General features: G+C 41.0%; 1 protein-coding gene across 2 annotated transcripts in view; it reads left to right on the top strand.

Moving 5' to 3' along the window:
- The first annotated feature begins 1100 nt into the window (after positions 1 to 1100).
- thsd7ba (thrombospondin, type I, domain containing 7Ba) overlaps positions 1101 to 15125 on the top strand; it is a 151752-nt gene continuing 137727 nt past the window's right edge. For both annotated transcript variants that reach the window (XM_030112054.1, XM_030112052.1), the window contains exons 1-2: positions 1101 to 1420; positions 5825 to 6001. In XM_030112054.1, the coding sequence (XP_029967914.1) occupies positions 5842 to 6001 (160 nt within the window). In that variant the 5' untranslated portion in view covers positions 1101 to 1420; positions 5825 to 5841. The remainder of the gene's footprint in view (positions 1421 to 5824; positions 6002 to 15125) is intronic.

The following is a 15125-nucleotide window of genomic DNA, read 5'->3' as shown; positions in this document are numbered from 1 at the left end:
ATAACAATTTCTGCATTATCAAGCAGATCCAGAGACCTGTGAGAGCTAGAGGGGGGGGGGAAACACCTTGACTGTAATAGAAGAAGTTCAGATTGAATAAAGATTAAATGAATTGTTTGTCCATAGCCACCACTGAAATGTTTACGATTGATTTTGCTCCATCCAGCAGGGCTACCTTTCTTCCATCCTATTTGTTGGCTTTTATTTAGTGACTTGCTGGCTGGAGGAGGGAGAAGTACAGCTGCGGAGACAAGCTCATTTGAGCCACGATGGAATGGCGAGGCGCAGCACTTAAAAAGCCTTGGGAAATAAGGTCTGGGTCATGGGGATCTGTGGTTTTCAGGCGCCTGACCAGGAAGGTCAATAAGGGAGCAGAGCTTTGAGCTGTGGGCTCTGAGAAAATGGTTGAGGTTGGATAGGAGACAAAGACAGGGGGTGTTAATAGAATCAGAGTTTCTTCTGGATGAGCTCTCAGAACAGGCCTGGCTGCAGGGTTGACAGGTAATCATTGAATGTCATAAGACAGGGGAAAAAAAAAAACTCCAGCTTTAACTTTGAGACTCGGCTCTTGTGTTTGATGTCACTGTCACAATGTGACACAGGGAACGGCGTGCCGTCACCGCAGGCCCTGTTGTGTAACGCAGAAATGCACAAACAACACTCAAGCTTTTACTAATGTGCTGCACAAGTGACACTGCCCTTCTCTGTCTCTGCAGCAAGTCTAAAACTTTGAGAGTCCTTTTGTGCATGCAGTGGGATGAACTCTGAAGTTTTTGACCATTAGAATAAATAAGAGAAAATGCAATAAAAGATTGTGTATCATAGTAAAGGCATACTTCTGGACTCATTTGCTGATATTGTTTTAAAAACACATTACCACCTATTCATTTCTATCAAGCCTCACTACTGTTGCACTGTGTATTTTCTTTCATTTTTTCAGTTTGTAGCAGGTGCATCATGTGGGAAGAAAAAAGTCAATTGTCATTTTTTTCAGGGTTGCAATGCTGTTGTCAGTTTCTTATGTCTTTCTTTTCCTCTTCCTCTATCTCTTTCTATTCTCATCAGATCCTGTTCGGCTGCCGAGGCTGACTTGTGCCAACCCGAGTCGGAACGTTAGTCGGTGGGGTGGCTGACAGACAGACAGAGCCAGCACCAGGAACTTAATACCGCTTGGTACTGCTGGAGGTGTGACAGGCCCAGCTCACCGCACATTGATTCACACGGGATTAAGCCACCGCATGATGCTTCAGGCAGAAGGTCTGGCACAGGTGATTTACAGTCCCTGTCAGACTTAACATCTTTGGAGGCCTTCTCTGCCCTGCACCCGGCTTCTGTGGGAGGACGAGAAGGAAGGAGAGAAGCGTCTGCCCCTGCAACCACTGGATCACCCAAAGGGATGACTGGCAGTCGTCTCGCTCAGGTATGGCGTATCGTAGAAGCTATACACTTTCTGCACCTGCAAACACATGCAAAAATGATAAAACAGAGAGAAAAACATTGATTTAAAACGACATCCAACCTGAGAAATCAGTTATGCTGCCATGAAAGATAGCTGCATTGTTGCCAGTCACCAAACTAACATTAGCCTTAAAGCCATGCTGTCAGGGTAACTTTGGAAATACATTCATAATGCAGCAGCTATAGGAGACGTTTTTGGACGTTTCATTGTATTTTGCACCAGAAGGTATCATAAAAACGGACTTGATGTTGACAGGTTGTATTTGTTTGTTTTTTGCACAAAAAAAATAGACATTTTCATCATGTAAATTCCACAACAAAGAAAAAAAATTGGAATGGTACGGTGGCACTGTCGTAATCCACCATAGCCCCAGCAGTATGAGAGTGACAGACCAGAGGGAAGGAGTGATGACTGTTTTGCTCTGGTGTCTTCATCAGAAAGCAGACAAAACAAACAAACCAAAAACAAACTAAGAAAACATTTGAGCCTAGTTTGGTTTGCAGTATTTGAGCAGTTTCCCAACTGTTGAAAGTGCTGTCTGTTATCTGTTATGTGTTGTGGAATCTTGGTGGGTTTTTTTTTTTTTTTAGTTATTTATTACCATTTTGGAATTGAAAGATTCCAACGAGATAAAGTGATATGAACAGAGATGGTTTGAGGAACTTCCCAAATCAAGCAGAACCCGGCTCAGACACCTGTCAGGTCCTGTGTTTGGTTTGTTCAGATCAGACGGATATCTGACGATTTCATATTGAAACCATATCAGAGGGAATATGGAAGCGGACAGAAACCTGCTCCTCTTGTTTTTTTTGGTGTGCACCAGAATTTCCGTGGCTGCGTTCCCACTTTCACAAATGACTCCCACAAACATTTTCATCAAATCAATCCAGCCGACAGCGAACACGTTCTAAGTGTCCTTGCAATTGGGGCAGCAGCCATGTTTGTTTTGCAGAAAGCCAGCCAAGAACATTGATGTTCAGTTATCCTGTGCTTTTTTTTTTTTTTTTTTTAATTGGTTGTTGAACACAATGTCCTTGGCTGCACGGTGAAGGCATGCATGATTTGCAGTTGCTAAACACCCACCTGACACTTTCACCTCCACATCTTTCTCTGTGCATTAGAACTGAAAGTTGGCATTGGCAATAATTAACTACTGAGATGTTCAAATTGGACAGGATTTCTGATCTTTCCATGGACAGTTGTTTTCATCTGTATTTCAGTCAGCGGCGCCCATTTATTTTCACAGTTTTGATGGAAAGTCAGCGCAGGCTTAAACCTTCAGGAACTGACAAACACATGGTGTATTATGGAGCTGTCACCATCCATTTAGTCAATAAAATAGTGAGGTTGTCTTTGTAACAGTTCTGAATGGAATAATGCACACAGTGTCAAAGGAATTCCGGAATAAAATGAAGATGGACAATATTCTTACATACCAGTCTATACAGAGACAGCTGAATTGAACCGCGAAGGCAAGACTGTGATCAAAGGAACACTAAAACACTGTGCTGTGTTTTGCATTTATATTCTCTCAGTACTGTCATGGTCGTTTCTGCCAGTAAAAAAAGAAACATCTGCAAAAATCATCTTCTTTGGATGAGGATGAATTTCTGTTTCTGTGTTGCCAAACGTAATCAAAAACAATTACATGTGCCACAACGTGGAACAAATACGCGCAGCTGCGCTCACCTGAACAGACTGGATGTAGTACATAAAGAGGGGGGACGGGGGTATGGAGATGACTTTAAGCTGAGAATGTGAGGGAAGAATGAATGGGCCGGACACATAATTGTGTGGAAATGCCGGGAAAGAGGGTGGCATCTCCGCTCAACAGACGGATCGCATGCCTCTGTTCTCACTCCAGACAGTACAGGGTGTTTGGCTTATTGAAAGAGAGGCTCAAGGATCGCTTGGTGATTGTTCAGAGCCTTGGCAGAGCAAAGTAGCTTTTGCCATTCATTTAGAAACATCTAATCAAACATTAATTATTGTGACCACCTGTGAAAGAGAAGGCTATAGAGTGCGGCTCGTCTGCTCCCTTATGATAGCTGCAGGGTCCTCTCTGAATCTTTTGAATATGCCCCCGAACAAGGACCACAGGAGACGGGGAGGCAGATTGCATTCCATCAGATCATGGAATATCTAATAGGATGCACACCATCATCTGAGCCACGTTGCAGTTTGCCAGGTTTTCTGCAGCCACTGAGAGCCTGGCATGATTACTTTGACCCAAATATTTAGCAGCGTTAGAACCTTTTTTTTTTCCTTGTTGAGATTTTTTCTCCTTTTTCCTACTCGGATGTGAAAACCCGATTAGATCTGGCTGCAAGATTTAGCAGAAACCCTTGTGTTCATACAAACATGCATGTCACCAGGGTGATCTTGAATGTCTATCTATGTGCGTCTTGGAAAAACAATGTTGACATGCCTCGGGGTCATGCTTGGCTTTAATGACTTGTTTCTGGTCAAATCCGTGTATTTCCAATCAGCTGTGGCATGTTTTGTCAACCTATGGAGAGGGCCGCATGTCCCATGAATAGTGAAATTAGACTGGCTAGAGGGAGGATGTAATCTAGGTGCAGTCAGGTATGGCTTCCAGAGCTGCAGAGCCCGAGAGAATGGCGAGTAATCAGCAACCAGAGGTGTCTAATTGGCATATGGCTGTGTGAGTGCCAGACTACGCTGCTCACTCAACCAAATAGAATACATTTTCCAGCCATCAGAAAGTGGAAGACAAAGCCAGCTCAACTTCAAAAAAAAAAGTGCACACTTTATATTTAAGAGTGTGAGATATTTAATGCTTGTACGCACGTAGGCACACACACACACACACCCACGCACACACACGGTTCACCCTATCACTATTCTCTGGCGCTGACAGAGCCCCATGTGACAGATTGGTATTGAGGACTGGATGCTGAAATGCCAAACCCTGCATTTGCGTTCGCTTCAACTTTAAATGCTCCTCCGACACAAAGAGAGACCCAAACACTTCCGATTTTTAGAGCAACACATCAAAGCCAGGAGAAAATTGGACGGCCCATCAAAAAATGTGCAACCTCCAGTCGGCCATAGAGCACAGAGCCACGTCGGTCCTCGCATTTCTTTCTCATTAAGCCAAGTTAAGTTCCACCCTCACTGAAAACACAGAGGGAGCGAAGTCGAAATCTAATTTCTGAATGAATTCAAGCAACAATAATTCAGCGCTGAGTGCTTTCCCAGGCTCACCACGTGTAAATAATCTTAAATCTCAAATGCCTGCTGTCTTTCAGTCGTTAATCTACCGTTAAATACAGACTATGACCCCTAATTATCAAGACAAGATATAGTACAACCTGCTGTAGTGTCACTGACGTAACAACGACAGAAAAAATAAATGGAAAAACAGATATTTAGAGTCATGATTTTAATTCTGGATGACAACAATGAGTATAAATATGAATGGAAGAATAAGATGCAGCCAAAGTGAAAAAAGCACTGCGAGGCATTTCCACTGCGAGCGGAAACACAATAAAACCGTATCTGTTTGCAGAGACTTGGCGTTATTTTAATTTCAAATTTACTCGTCGTTTTATAATTCATGATTTAATTGAAGCTTTAAAGCAAATCATGTGTATCAACAAGTGTTTTTGTTTCAACTTCTGTGATTGCACAATGACACATGCACACACACACACACACACACACACACACACACACACACACACACAAAAGCTGCAGGGAATTCTCTGTGTGATCATAAGTCAATAATAACAAATCCCCTCAATACCCCGGTGCTACGGTGCAGCAAAATGTGTTTTTTGGAAAATGACCCACTGTAGTCACATAAACACAATAACATCAGTCTCTCAAAGCATCAGGTGTTCGGATTCAATTCCATATTCATTAATTTTTGTTGTTGCTGCGACACAATTAGAGGTCTAGGAATCGGGGGCTAATCCCCAACACTCTCAGGACGTGAATTAGAAGCAGGAGATCGAAAAAAGGAGGAGGAGAAGAAAAAAAAAATGTAGCTGCAATAAAAAAAAAAAAAAAAAACATACCAATGCTGCGTGAAACTCCAAGCTTAAATTATTCCCTCTCCTTCATACTTGTCTCCACTTTTACCTTCAGAGGCTCATAAGCTGCAGTCTTCTCTCGGCTAATTATTTTTGGTCTTTGCTGGAGCTCCTCTCGCCATTGCATGCTGAATGGATGGTAATTCTCTGGATGGATGGCAAACACTGTGTCCATGTGTGAAAACGCACCTGAGTGACATCCTCTACCTTTCTCTCATTTTTTTTTTTTTAATAGCTCCTCACAGTCACTTCCTGCCGAGACATATTTATGAGTGAATTACTGAAGAGTTTCATTTTCCGCCCACAGGAGTAAGAGAGGAAGAAATGGGCTGGACTATGACTCTAAAAGATGACTTTGGGGTCATTGCCAGGACACGGCGAGCTGGGAACTACCTCAGCCTCTTCCTGCTCTTGTGTGTCTTTTCCATTCCAGTCCCCGCAGATCTCGTCTTTCCTAAAGACCGCCATTTCTCATGGAGAGCAGGTAATTCATATAATTATTCATTTTCGCGGCTAATGCGTCACCTTTTGACAAATTGAATATTCATGTTTCAGGTCAAATCACTGCCATCTGTGCAGCCGAATCTCACACGTACATTCAGAGGAGCGTGATTTACCTTCGCATTTAGTTTTCCGTGCGTTTGCAGGGCCGCGGTGAATGGTATTTGTGAAAATGCGCAGATTCAACATGACAAAAGTGCATGTTTAAATCTGTTACGGGTCATAAAGAAGGATCTGCTCCACACGTGAGCCGCCGTGCACTCTTGGTATCCGCACAGCGGCGTGAGGAAGTCATTACTACTTCTCATTATAGAAGAGAAATACTGTACAGCAGCATCCATCCTCAGAGCGACCAGTTGTGTGAGGAGAGTAATCCTCCCTTCTCTGGCACACAGGGGGAGCATAAACCTCGAGCCGCTATTGGACGTCATCAGGCCAGCAGGCTCCAACGCCTGGGTGGTTAGCATAATGGTACAGTTTTTTTTTTGTTTTTTTTGTTTTTTTAGTGACTGACTTTTCCCCCACAGTCCCAAAGTGACAAGCGGGGCTGGGATTGTTACAGTGACGATGTATGTGGCGCAGTGACATGTCACACTTAATGAGGCGATGGTGCGCTCTAAATAAACATAGCCTGTTTGCTGAGCAGATTTACGGCCTCAGTCACCTTCCGTGGACATCGTTTCAGTGGACCTCGGGCTGCACGCTGCTCGTATATTGTTGCCGAGTCTGAAGGGTGCGGTTTTCGTGAAATGGTGGGAGGATGAACCCCCTCCGAACTCTCTCGATGCAAATGCTTTGTCTCGTGGAGTGATTTCTGGCTGGAAGCTGGACTTTCTAATGTTTTTCACATTCTAAGATATTATAATGTGCTGTAGGCTCCAGTTCTTAATTCGAAATATCTGCTGAGTCTAAATGTAAAGTCCGAAACTATTGTAAATGTTCTGGTTGTAGTTTTACACTATTTTATTATCTGAATTTGTCTCCATTATACTTACAGCACCTTCAGTCGGGAGAAAGTACATTAATCACACAACCCTTTCTATAATTGTACAATGTGTTATGAACACAATAATAAGGCACTATAATGTATTCATAACGACGTATAAAACCGTTCAATTTCATAAACAGCAGTTTTATGATTCAGCATGACCCTGTCTGCTCTATGTAAAGTAATCACATAGTGCGCGATTAAAATTGAATTATCTAATGCTGCAATATACTTAGGAGGTTTTTATAACCAGTATTTGCTTTATCAGGTAAAAATTGTCAGATTGGAGAATCAGTTCAAGCTTACAACACAAATCAAGCATTCAATGCAGCTTTGTTTCAGTCATAATGTTACTTGACTTGGTGGAAAATGATACGAGTAACAGAACAATATACAACCAAGGACTTCAGACTTCTTCATATAAAACATCATGAATGAGCTCATTATATCCACCACCCAGACTGCTTATGAACCTTCTTTTAAGTTGCTATAGGTTATAATTTGCATCGCATTTTCTAAAGCATTGTGGATTCATTATAATGCCTGGTGACGGACTTTATGCCCCCCCTGCCCAAGGGAGGCAAACCCACACTGCAACTTCCGCTAGTTCCACACAGAATGTTTTTTTCTGATTGTTTCTAATTTCTTGCAGGTTCTAAATACTTTAATATGCATCCGTTTTGTATTTCATATGCTAATATTTGTCACTTTTGTGAGTGAGCCTCCTTTGGAAAACTGCGCTGAAAGCTGGGGTCGCACGTCAGTCTCTCTTAAAGGGAATTTTGAGGCAAGCGTGCGATTCATCCTTTACTCGCTTCACAAATTCAATTGAAAATGCATTTGCAAAGCAGCTTGAGGAAGAAAACTTGGCCTTCCCACACAAAAGCCCCACTTGCTGTGCGATTAGCACTTTCATTTCTCACTCTGTGGTTGGGTAATGACACTGCCCAAGTGATAAAGAGATTGATTAATTTCACTTGAAAGAGCTTATGTTCAAAAGGGATGTAAGCGGGACACCAAGTGTGAGGGTTTGACATCCTTGCTGCGCTAAGATGGCTTATGAGTTGTTTCTTAACCGGGAACGAAAATCAATTTGGAAACAAGAAAGGAAGTCTCAAACATAACATGGTTCACCTTTAAATGCTTCCTCCTAATGTCTGTTTGACTTCGGGGAAACCGCCGCTGTGTAACGACTGCCGTCACAGCGCTTTGAAGTGGAATCAAACAACACAAACTAAAGTTGTGTGAAGCTTTGCGGTCAGCCGTGCAGTAAATTATGCCGCGTTTGAAGACGCGTTTCGGTATCGGGCGAGCACTTTCGGTCTCGGCTGCTTCGGGGTTTGTGCCCAAAGAAAATAATGATTTACTCACTGCTCCTGCCACCACGGACATGATACGTTTGAGTGTCTCATTTGGCTAAAAAGGGAGCTCTTTTTAATGTTGGAATTGTCTACACAGGATAAATCTGCACTAAATTAGCACAGCCGCCCTATTGTGTGTTTGCTGTGTCTATCTAGGCCAGGCGGCATTGTGGGGTAAATCTTTTGTGTGCGCCAGTTCCCGGAGCTGTGGCTAAGCTGTGCGTCTCGGGCTCAAACAGGCAGCTGGAGCCATTTCAGCCTGACCTTCATCAGTGTCTTGAAGAGGAGAACGGAGCGCCGAAACACAGCGGCTAATGGGACGATTATTTAAATCTCAAAAGTGACTGCTCAAAGACGGTCCCTTTCAGACAATCGCACTTGCCCTTTTTAGCTGCGAGTTACGGCTTTACCATGAACTGACAGCGCGCTAAACGGCTGCGCATCGGAACAGATCACAAGAAGAGTTAAAAAAACAGCATTTCAGACTTCTTTTTTTCTTTTTTCCCATGGTATCAATTTCCTGTTTATTCCTTATATTAAATATAGGAGCTATCACATACAACAAGAGAGATGATTTAACTTCCATTAGCTGGTACCACACAATGCAATTTGTGCCGTTCTGCATGTTGCTTGTTGAATATAATTACTTTAAAATTGCTTTATAACTATGTGGCAGATTGTATATACGTGTTGGGGGGTGGGGGTTTGTTAAAAGGTAGTGAATGCTTGCATTGTGTTTACTTATTAATCTGTTTTTTAAAGTCAGGGGGAATATGTAGGCCTGCTCCCTTCAAAGCACTGCTATTCAAAATAGAGCGTTTAAATTGGATTTATTTTTCCTTCCATAAGCGTCTGTATTTAAATATGACACCATGCTCCTCCTGTGTCAGCTTTAGTCTGCCCACGTTAGATTGTCTCTCCTTGGTTTTTGTCTGTCATCTTTTGAGATTTTTTCCATACAGCGTCCATAAAATGTTGGGACTCACCTCTCAAAGTTATTAATGTTTATTATTCTTTTTTTTTTTTTAATAGCTGAGCTTCAGGAACAGAAAAAGAAATGCTTTTTATAGGTACATATGAGAGCTTATCCCAGATGAGTCTGCATTGCACTTCAAAGTGTTCTTTGTTAAAAGAAAACCACCTTTATTTCAAAGTTTTTATTGTTCGTTTTTGGCTGGGGAAAGCAGCAGGTTTAGGAAAATGAGACGTCTTTGTTCCAAGCAGAAACTGTGATACTTCAACAAGCATTTAACAATACGCCTGAGTGTACAGTCTCGAGCAACATTATTAGAAGCATGCTTTTATGTTTGTTTGGTGACTCTGCACTTCCTTATTTGTCAGACTTTAATGTGTCGTCACCTTGAGCTCCCTGGAGAATCGAATAGTTAAGTCAGATGCTGCTCGTCTTTATTACGTGGGAACTTTCAGCTGTAAGATTTAGCTGAAGGGCAATGATTTTCAAAAGATTGAGAAATCAATAAAGATTCTCCTTAATGAGAGGATTCACAGCTCTTGCTGGATTATATAAAGACCTCATAGGGCCAAGGGACCAGAGCCATGTCTTATACTGTATCACTTATCATTGTAAATTGGTGAAATCCAAAACTCTAAGTTTGCATGATTGCCTGAAGTGTGACAGAAATAAGATTAATTTGACCATGTGTGCAGTTTCTTGTTGTCAATATGACATTTCAGAATTAAAAAACAAACAAAAAAAAAAAAACAAGAATTGTGAAAATTTTGTGACATGTATAGTTTCTTTTTAACTACAAGTTATAAAGTACAAAGTGATCTGATCAGTTTTGCCCTTTCCAAAGAAAGTATGCCCACAGCCTCGACACAGGAGGCTACACCCGGTGAAAGTTCAGAGTCACAAACTAAATTTGGTGTTTAGCTTTCAACACAGTTTGCATTGTTTTTATTTATTATGCAATGAAACAACAGCTTACGTTTCCTTTTGCCTGTTTTCTTCCTTAGAGTCTTGAGAGGGTGTTTACCCCGCACCAGTGTATTCTGGGAAATGCTTTATTATTCCAGTCATGTTTCTTTGAAAACTTAATTAACTAAGTTTTGTGAGGTCTCCGGTGCACATTCTTTCAAATCATCATTTGAAGTCAAAACAACCCAAAGTCGGAACATGTCAAGCTTAAAAGCCCTGAAGTGACCTAATATTAAAAGTTCATAACAAATCAGGAATTCATTCCTCTTGATTATGAAACTAGACATATGGCATTCAGTAAGAAGCTGTTCCTGTATGATGCATAGTTATAAATAAATACAAAAAAAAAAAAAGAATAAAAAGCAAGCTCATACAGTATGCACTGTGATACGGTCGGGCAACATTTACATTTCATTTCAGGGTCTGAGTGTATTTATTTGCAATTTTACCACACTGTTGCAGCATCAAAGCTGAAATCAAACATCAGTGCTGCAGCGAGCTTCTGCTGTTTCTGAAAATCAGCTCAAAGGAGGCATTGTGCAAGGATCAAGTCTGGGAGGATTTCTCTTTAACCAAATGACAATGAATAATTTACACTGTGCCTTTTTTTTTTTTTATTCATGGTGACAATGGGGAAAAAAAGAATCACATAAGGCTAATGTGTTTGGTGGCAGTTAGCGTCACCAGATAAGCCAATTGAACAATATAGAGGTGGTTGTTTTCTCTTTGAGCACAAGTAAACTCAGATAGTCAGAATATTCACTCAGTGAATAATCACATTTTTGCTCTGGAGGGCATCAAAACTTGACCATTCACTTGACCGGTAGAGTTGTTGAGGAAACGGTGAGACTTTTACCACAGCAACACACACGGTAAATAATCTTGTGAGTAGAAACGGTGTGTGATCAGTGCTCCAGGTGACACGATGAGCTGCAAATAGGAAATGACACATTCAAAAGAAATCAGGCTATTATGGGACATTTTTAAAAAATCAGTTTGTAAGCTTCTCTGTAACCAGATTACTCACGCAAGCTGAATTCAGACTGATGGTGACGTTTCCAAACAGTGCAGAACTCCCGGTATCTGCATGGATCGGAGTCTTGTAAAGATCCTTTGGTTCAATGTCGAACGCCCACCTTTAAGGCATGCATTCATGTTTATGCTTCAAGTGAACACTGAATTCAACAGCTCTTGATGTAGTTTTGCTGTTTTCCACATAGTGCTACTGCGCTATAGGTGCTTGCTATACTGAGCTTTGTCATGTAAATTTGCCACACAGGACAATGTAAAGTGGCATATATGTTCTCATTTTTTGTCCTGAATCCTCACTACGCAGTTCTTCAGTGGTCTCAAAGATGCGATTTGAAAAACACAGTTTGTACTGAAAATGTCAGTATCTCATTGGAATAAATATGTGTCAGACCAACAACATACAGGAGCCACATTTAAAGACGATATGGAGCTTGATTAAAGCTCAGATCATTGTTGGAAGCAAAAAACCTGTCAAAGCCTGACAGTTTCAGGAAGGGAGGAGAGTGAGAGGGAAGCAGAGAAAAAAAGCAAATACATCGGTCTAATTAGGTCTCTGACTGAATATGAAAGACATGAAACAGGAAAAAACCCACTGACATATAAATACAGAGTCTGTTCATATTTGTCACTATATTAAAATAAACAAACCTGCTGAAATGTGCTGAACTGAAATCGTACTTTCAGGTTTCGAGGTAAAAATAGACTGTAGAGGCTGCTGTTGTGAAAACTGGCAGTAAGTTGTAAATGAGTTTGTTCCTCTAACACCACCAAATGCTATCTTAATTAAATTGTGCATGCTGTGCAAAACCTCATATTAGTTTGATTTGTTAAATTATGCTGGTGTTAATTAATTTATGAGTGACTGATTTTGGCATCTTTAGCAGGCACATTTTCATTATATTTGGAACATTTATTCTGGTAAACTGAAAGAAGTGACCCGAGCCAGCCTGCTGTGCAGATCATGCTTCATAATAAGCTGATTAGATGAGTTGAGTAACTCTGCGTAGTTTCATTCCAAAAGTCAGGTGGCATCGTTTTTATCACGTTTCAAAGTGAAACAAGACATGATGTGGGGGGGGAAAAGTAAAATCTGTCAGTTGTAAGTTCAGAAAGTTCTATATTTATGTTAATAACAATTGATTCACGTAGAATTCCAGTGTGATGTCTTAACAGCGTTGACACAGATCCTCCACTTTCATCCAGCTGTTTCTGCTGACTTCATCCCCTGTGAAGCCTCACATCCAGACAACTTAATCCAGGAAATGTGCAAGTGGCAACCTTTGATTCAGTGACTGGCATTCCTGGTGCTGTAGTCCCTTTTTTTTTTTTTTTTTTTGCTGAAAAACTGGCCTAATCCCTCCAGCACACTGTCACACTGAAACATGTAATCTTCATCCTTATTTCTTATCTTCCTCTTTTTTTCTGATGCCACTTGCTTGCACTTTTTTTCCTGTTGTGTGATCAGTAACTACTAATAGGCAAATGGATCTGTGAATGCTGCCTTTATTTACACTGCTGTGGTTGATTGATCTCTTTCCAGTCGATAAATTACAACAGATTTGCTGAATGTTAATAGCTTTAAAATGTTACTTTACAGTTTAAACGTTTGTTTTCCTTCAGATGAATGTTTGTTTGGAGTATATTGACTTTCTACGGAATAATCCTGCATTCGCTAAGGTCTTACGTTTGAAAGTGGTGTAATATACAGTCGAAGCATGGAAACCACTTGGAGCTGGTGGTAATTTCCCAAATCCATCTGGAGTGCTTGTGCTTTTTGCCGATATTGTGTCTGTTTATGTTTTACATTCAGGCATACATCATTCAGTCGGATTTCGTTCCAAACATTCAGAAGGCGATACCCCTACATTTTTTTTTTTTTTTTGTCTTTTCCAGAAAAGTACACTCTCAGAAACTCACTCCCTCATTTTAATGCGGTCATAACGACGCCTGCTGCGCGGCGATTTGTCCTGTGGGCTCCGCTGTCGTCGGTAGCTTGACAGCAGTCGCGATTGCCTGTCAGAATGGGATTTCTTCTCGCAGCAAACGAAGAGCTTTAAAAGTAAATAAGCAATGATTCACACAGAGCGGGAAGGCGCTGCTGCTGCACTGCGCTTTATTACTGTGAAACACCTGCAAGCCAGCGATGCTACACTCATTTCACAAGAACAAATGAGGCAGGAATTTTAAAATTCACGATTGGCAGAGTGTTTTTAGTCATACATTTCAGCATCTGTTTTGTCAAGTGGCAATGGCAGAAATTCTTTTTTTTTTTTTTTTTCTCCCCTTGCAAACGCACAAAAACATCACACTCTATACATTCTATTGGTACAGTTCATGATGACAACACACTGTCCGTGTGCAGTATTTCAAGTCTATGAAGTGTGACGGAAAATTTCAGAGGTGATAAAACACACTTTCAGCATGAACTGCGTACTTGCAGTGAGCTTGATTTAGGTCTGTGGTGTCGAACTCGTTTAGGTTCAGTAGCCACATGTTGCCCAGTTTGAGTCCATTTAATACATTTATATATAAACCTGGAAATATCATCTCTGATTCTTTATCCCAATGCAGTCGGTATGATTACATCATCTAAATGATTACAGTTAAATGTCTTAGAATTAAACAGGAAGAAAGTTTCTTACATACTTTTTTAACTGGAATTTTTTTTAATCCAAACTGTATTGTTTCGTTTGCAAGACCTCGCCCAGTCTCAAGGCTCACAATTCGGGGGAGAAAAAGATTTGCAGATCAAATATTGTTAATATAGATGACTGAAACAGGTTGAATCGACCATGTGTGAATAAATCAACATTTGAACAGAATATTCTATAGGCACACGCTTGCTCCATGCCTGCTGATGCCTGCTCTCCTCTTTCGGAGCACTTTGTGCTTCAGGACAAGACACGGAGAAAGTTTAGATTCGTCAGTGAGACATCCAGCATCACAGACACCAACTCTTTTCATTCCCACTGGACCTCGCTATCACTGATCTGTCCCCTTTTTGTTTACACTGATGGATGTTTGCACGTTTAAACAAACGGCAACAGGAAGCGACAAAAAAAAAAAAAAAAACACCATTTGATCCGCATTTCCTCTCTGATTTAGTGGGTATTTGTGTTTTCTCCTATCTGATTCAGGAGGTCTGGGTGTTTTTTTTTTTTTTTTTTTTTCCTCAGACTGATCGTATATCGTTGAAAAGACAGCAGCTTGTCAGTGCAGTCTGTGTTCAGCTGGACCACAGTTTTTCCACAGTAAAACCAACCCGTTGCTTTCCATCTGAATCTTCTCCCCCACTTTAATCTCAGCACCGGGCTTGTTGAGCTCTATGAAGATTTTCTGTGCCTTCAGCTGAATAGCTGCTCTGGTTATGTTCATTCTGTCGTCATGTTTCTTGGTCACGGTACGATTTCTTCTGACCGTGTTTTTACACTCTGTTTGTACGTTTCATCTGCTTCGCTTCCACTCAGTGACACTGTGCTTTTTTTTTTTTAACAGACAATTTTAAGTATGATCTGCATTGATCACCATCAGATTAAAACGATCGTTTTCTCCTGTGTAGCTGATTAATTTAGATTACTTTTGAGCCACTTTTCTCTAGCTGATCGCCGAATTGTATTGATCCATTTTTTTAGGCGCTGACTATATATGGATATTGTTTATTTTCCTGTTAAATATACAACTCTATCTATAAACTCTATCAGATTTTTACCCGGACTAAAAGATAGCCACTACCAGCCCATTTCCAATCAACAGTGGCAAGTTTCTTTGTGCAAAGTGTGCTGCAAAG

This window comes from Salarias fasciatus, chromosome 16, assembly GCF_902148845.1.
Source record: "Salarias fasciatus chromosome 16, fSalaFa1.1, whole genome shotgun sequence".
In the NCBI taxonomy this organism is placed as follows: Eukaryota; Metazoa; Chordata; class Actinopteri; order Blenniiformes; family Blenniidae; genus Salarias; species Salarias fasciatus.
The sequence above is the reverse complement of the archived record's forward strand: the minus strand, read 5'-3'. Positions and strand labels throughout refer to the sequence as shown.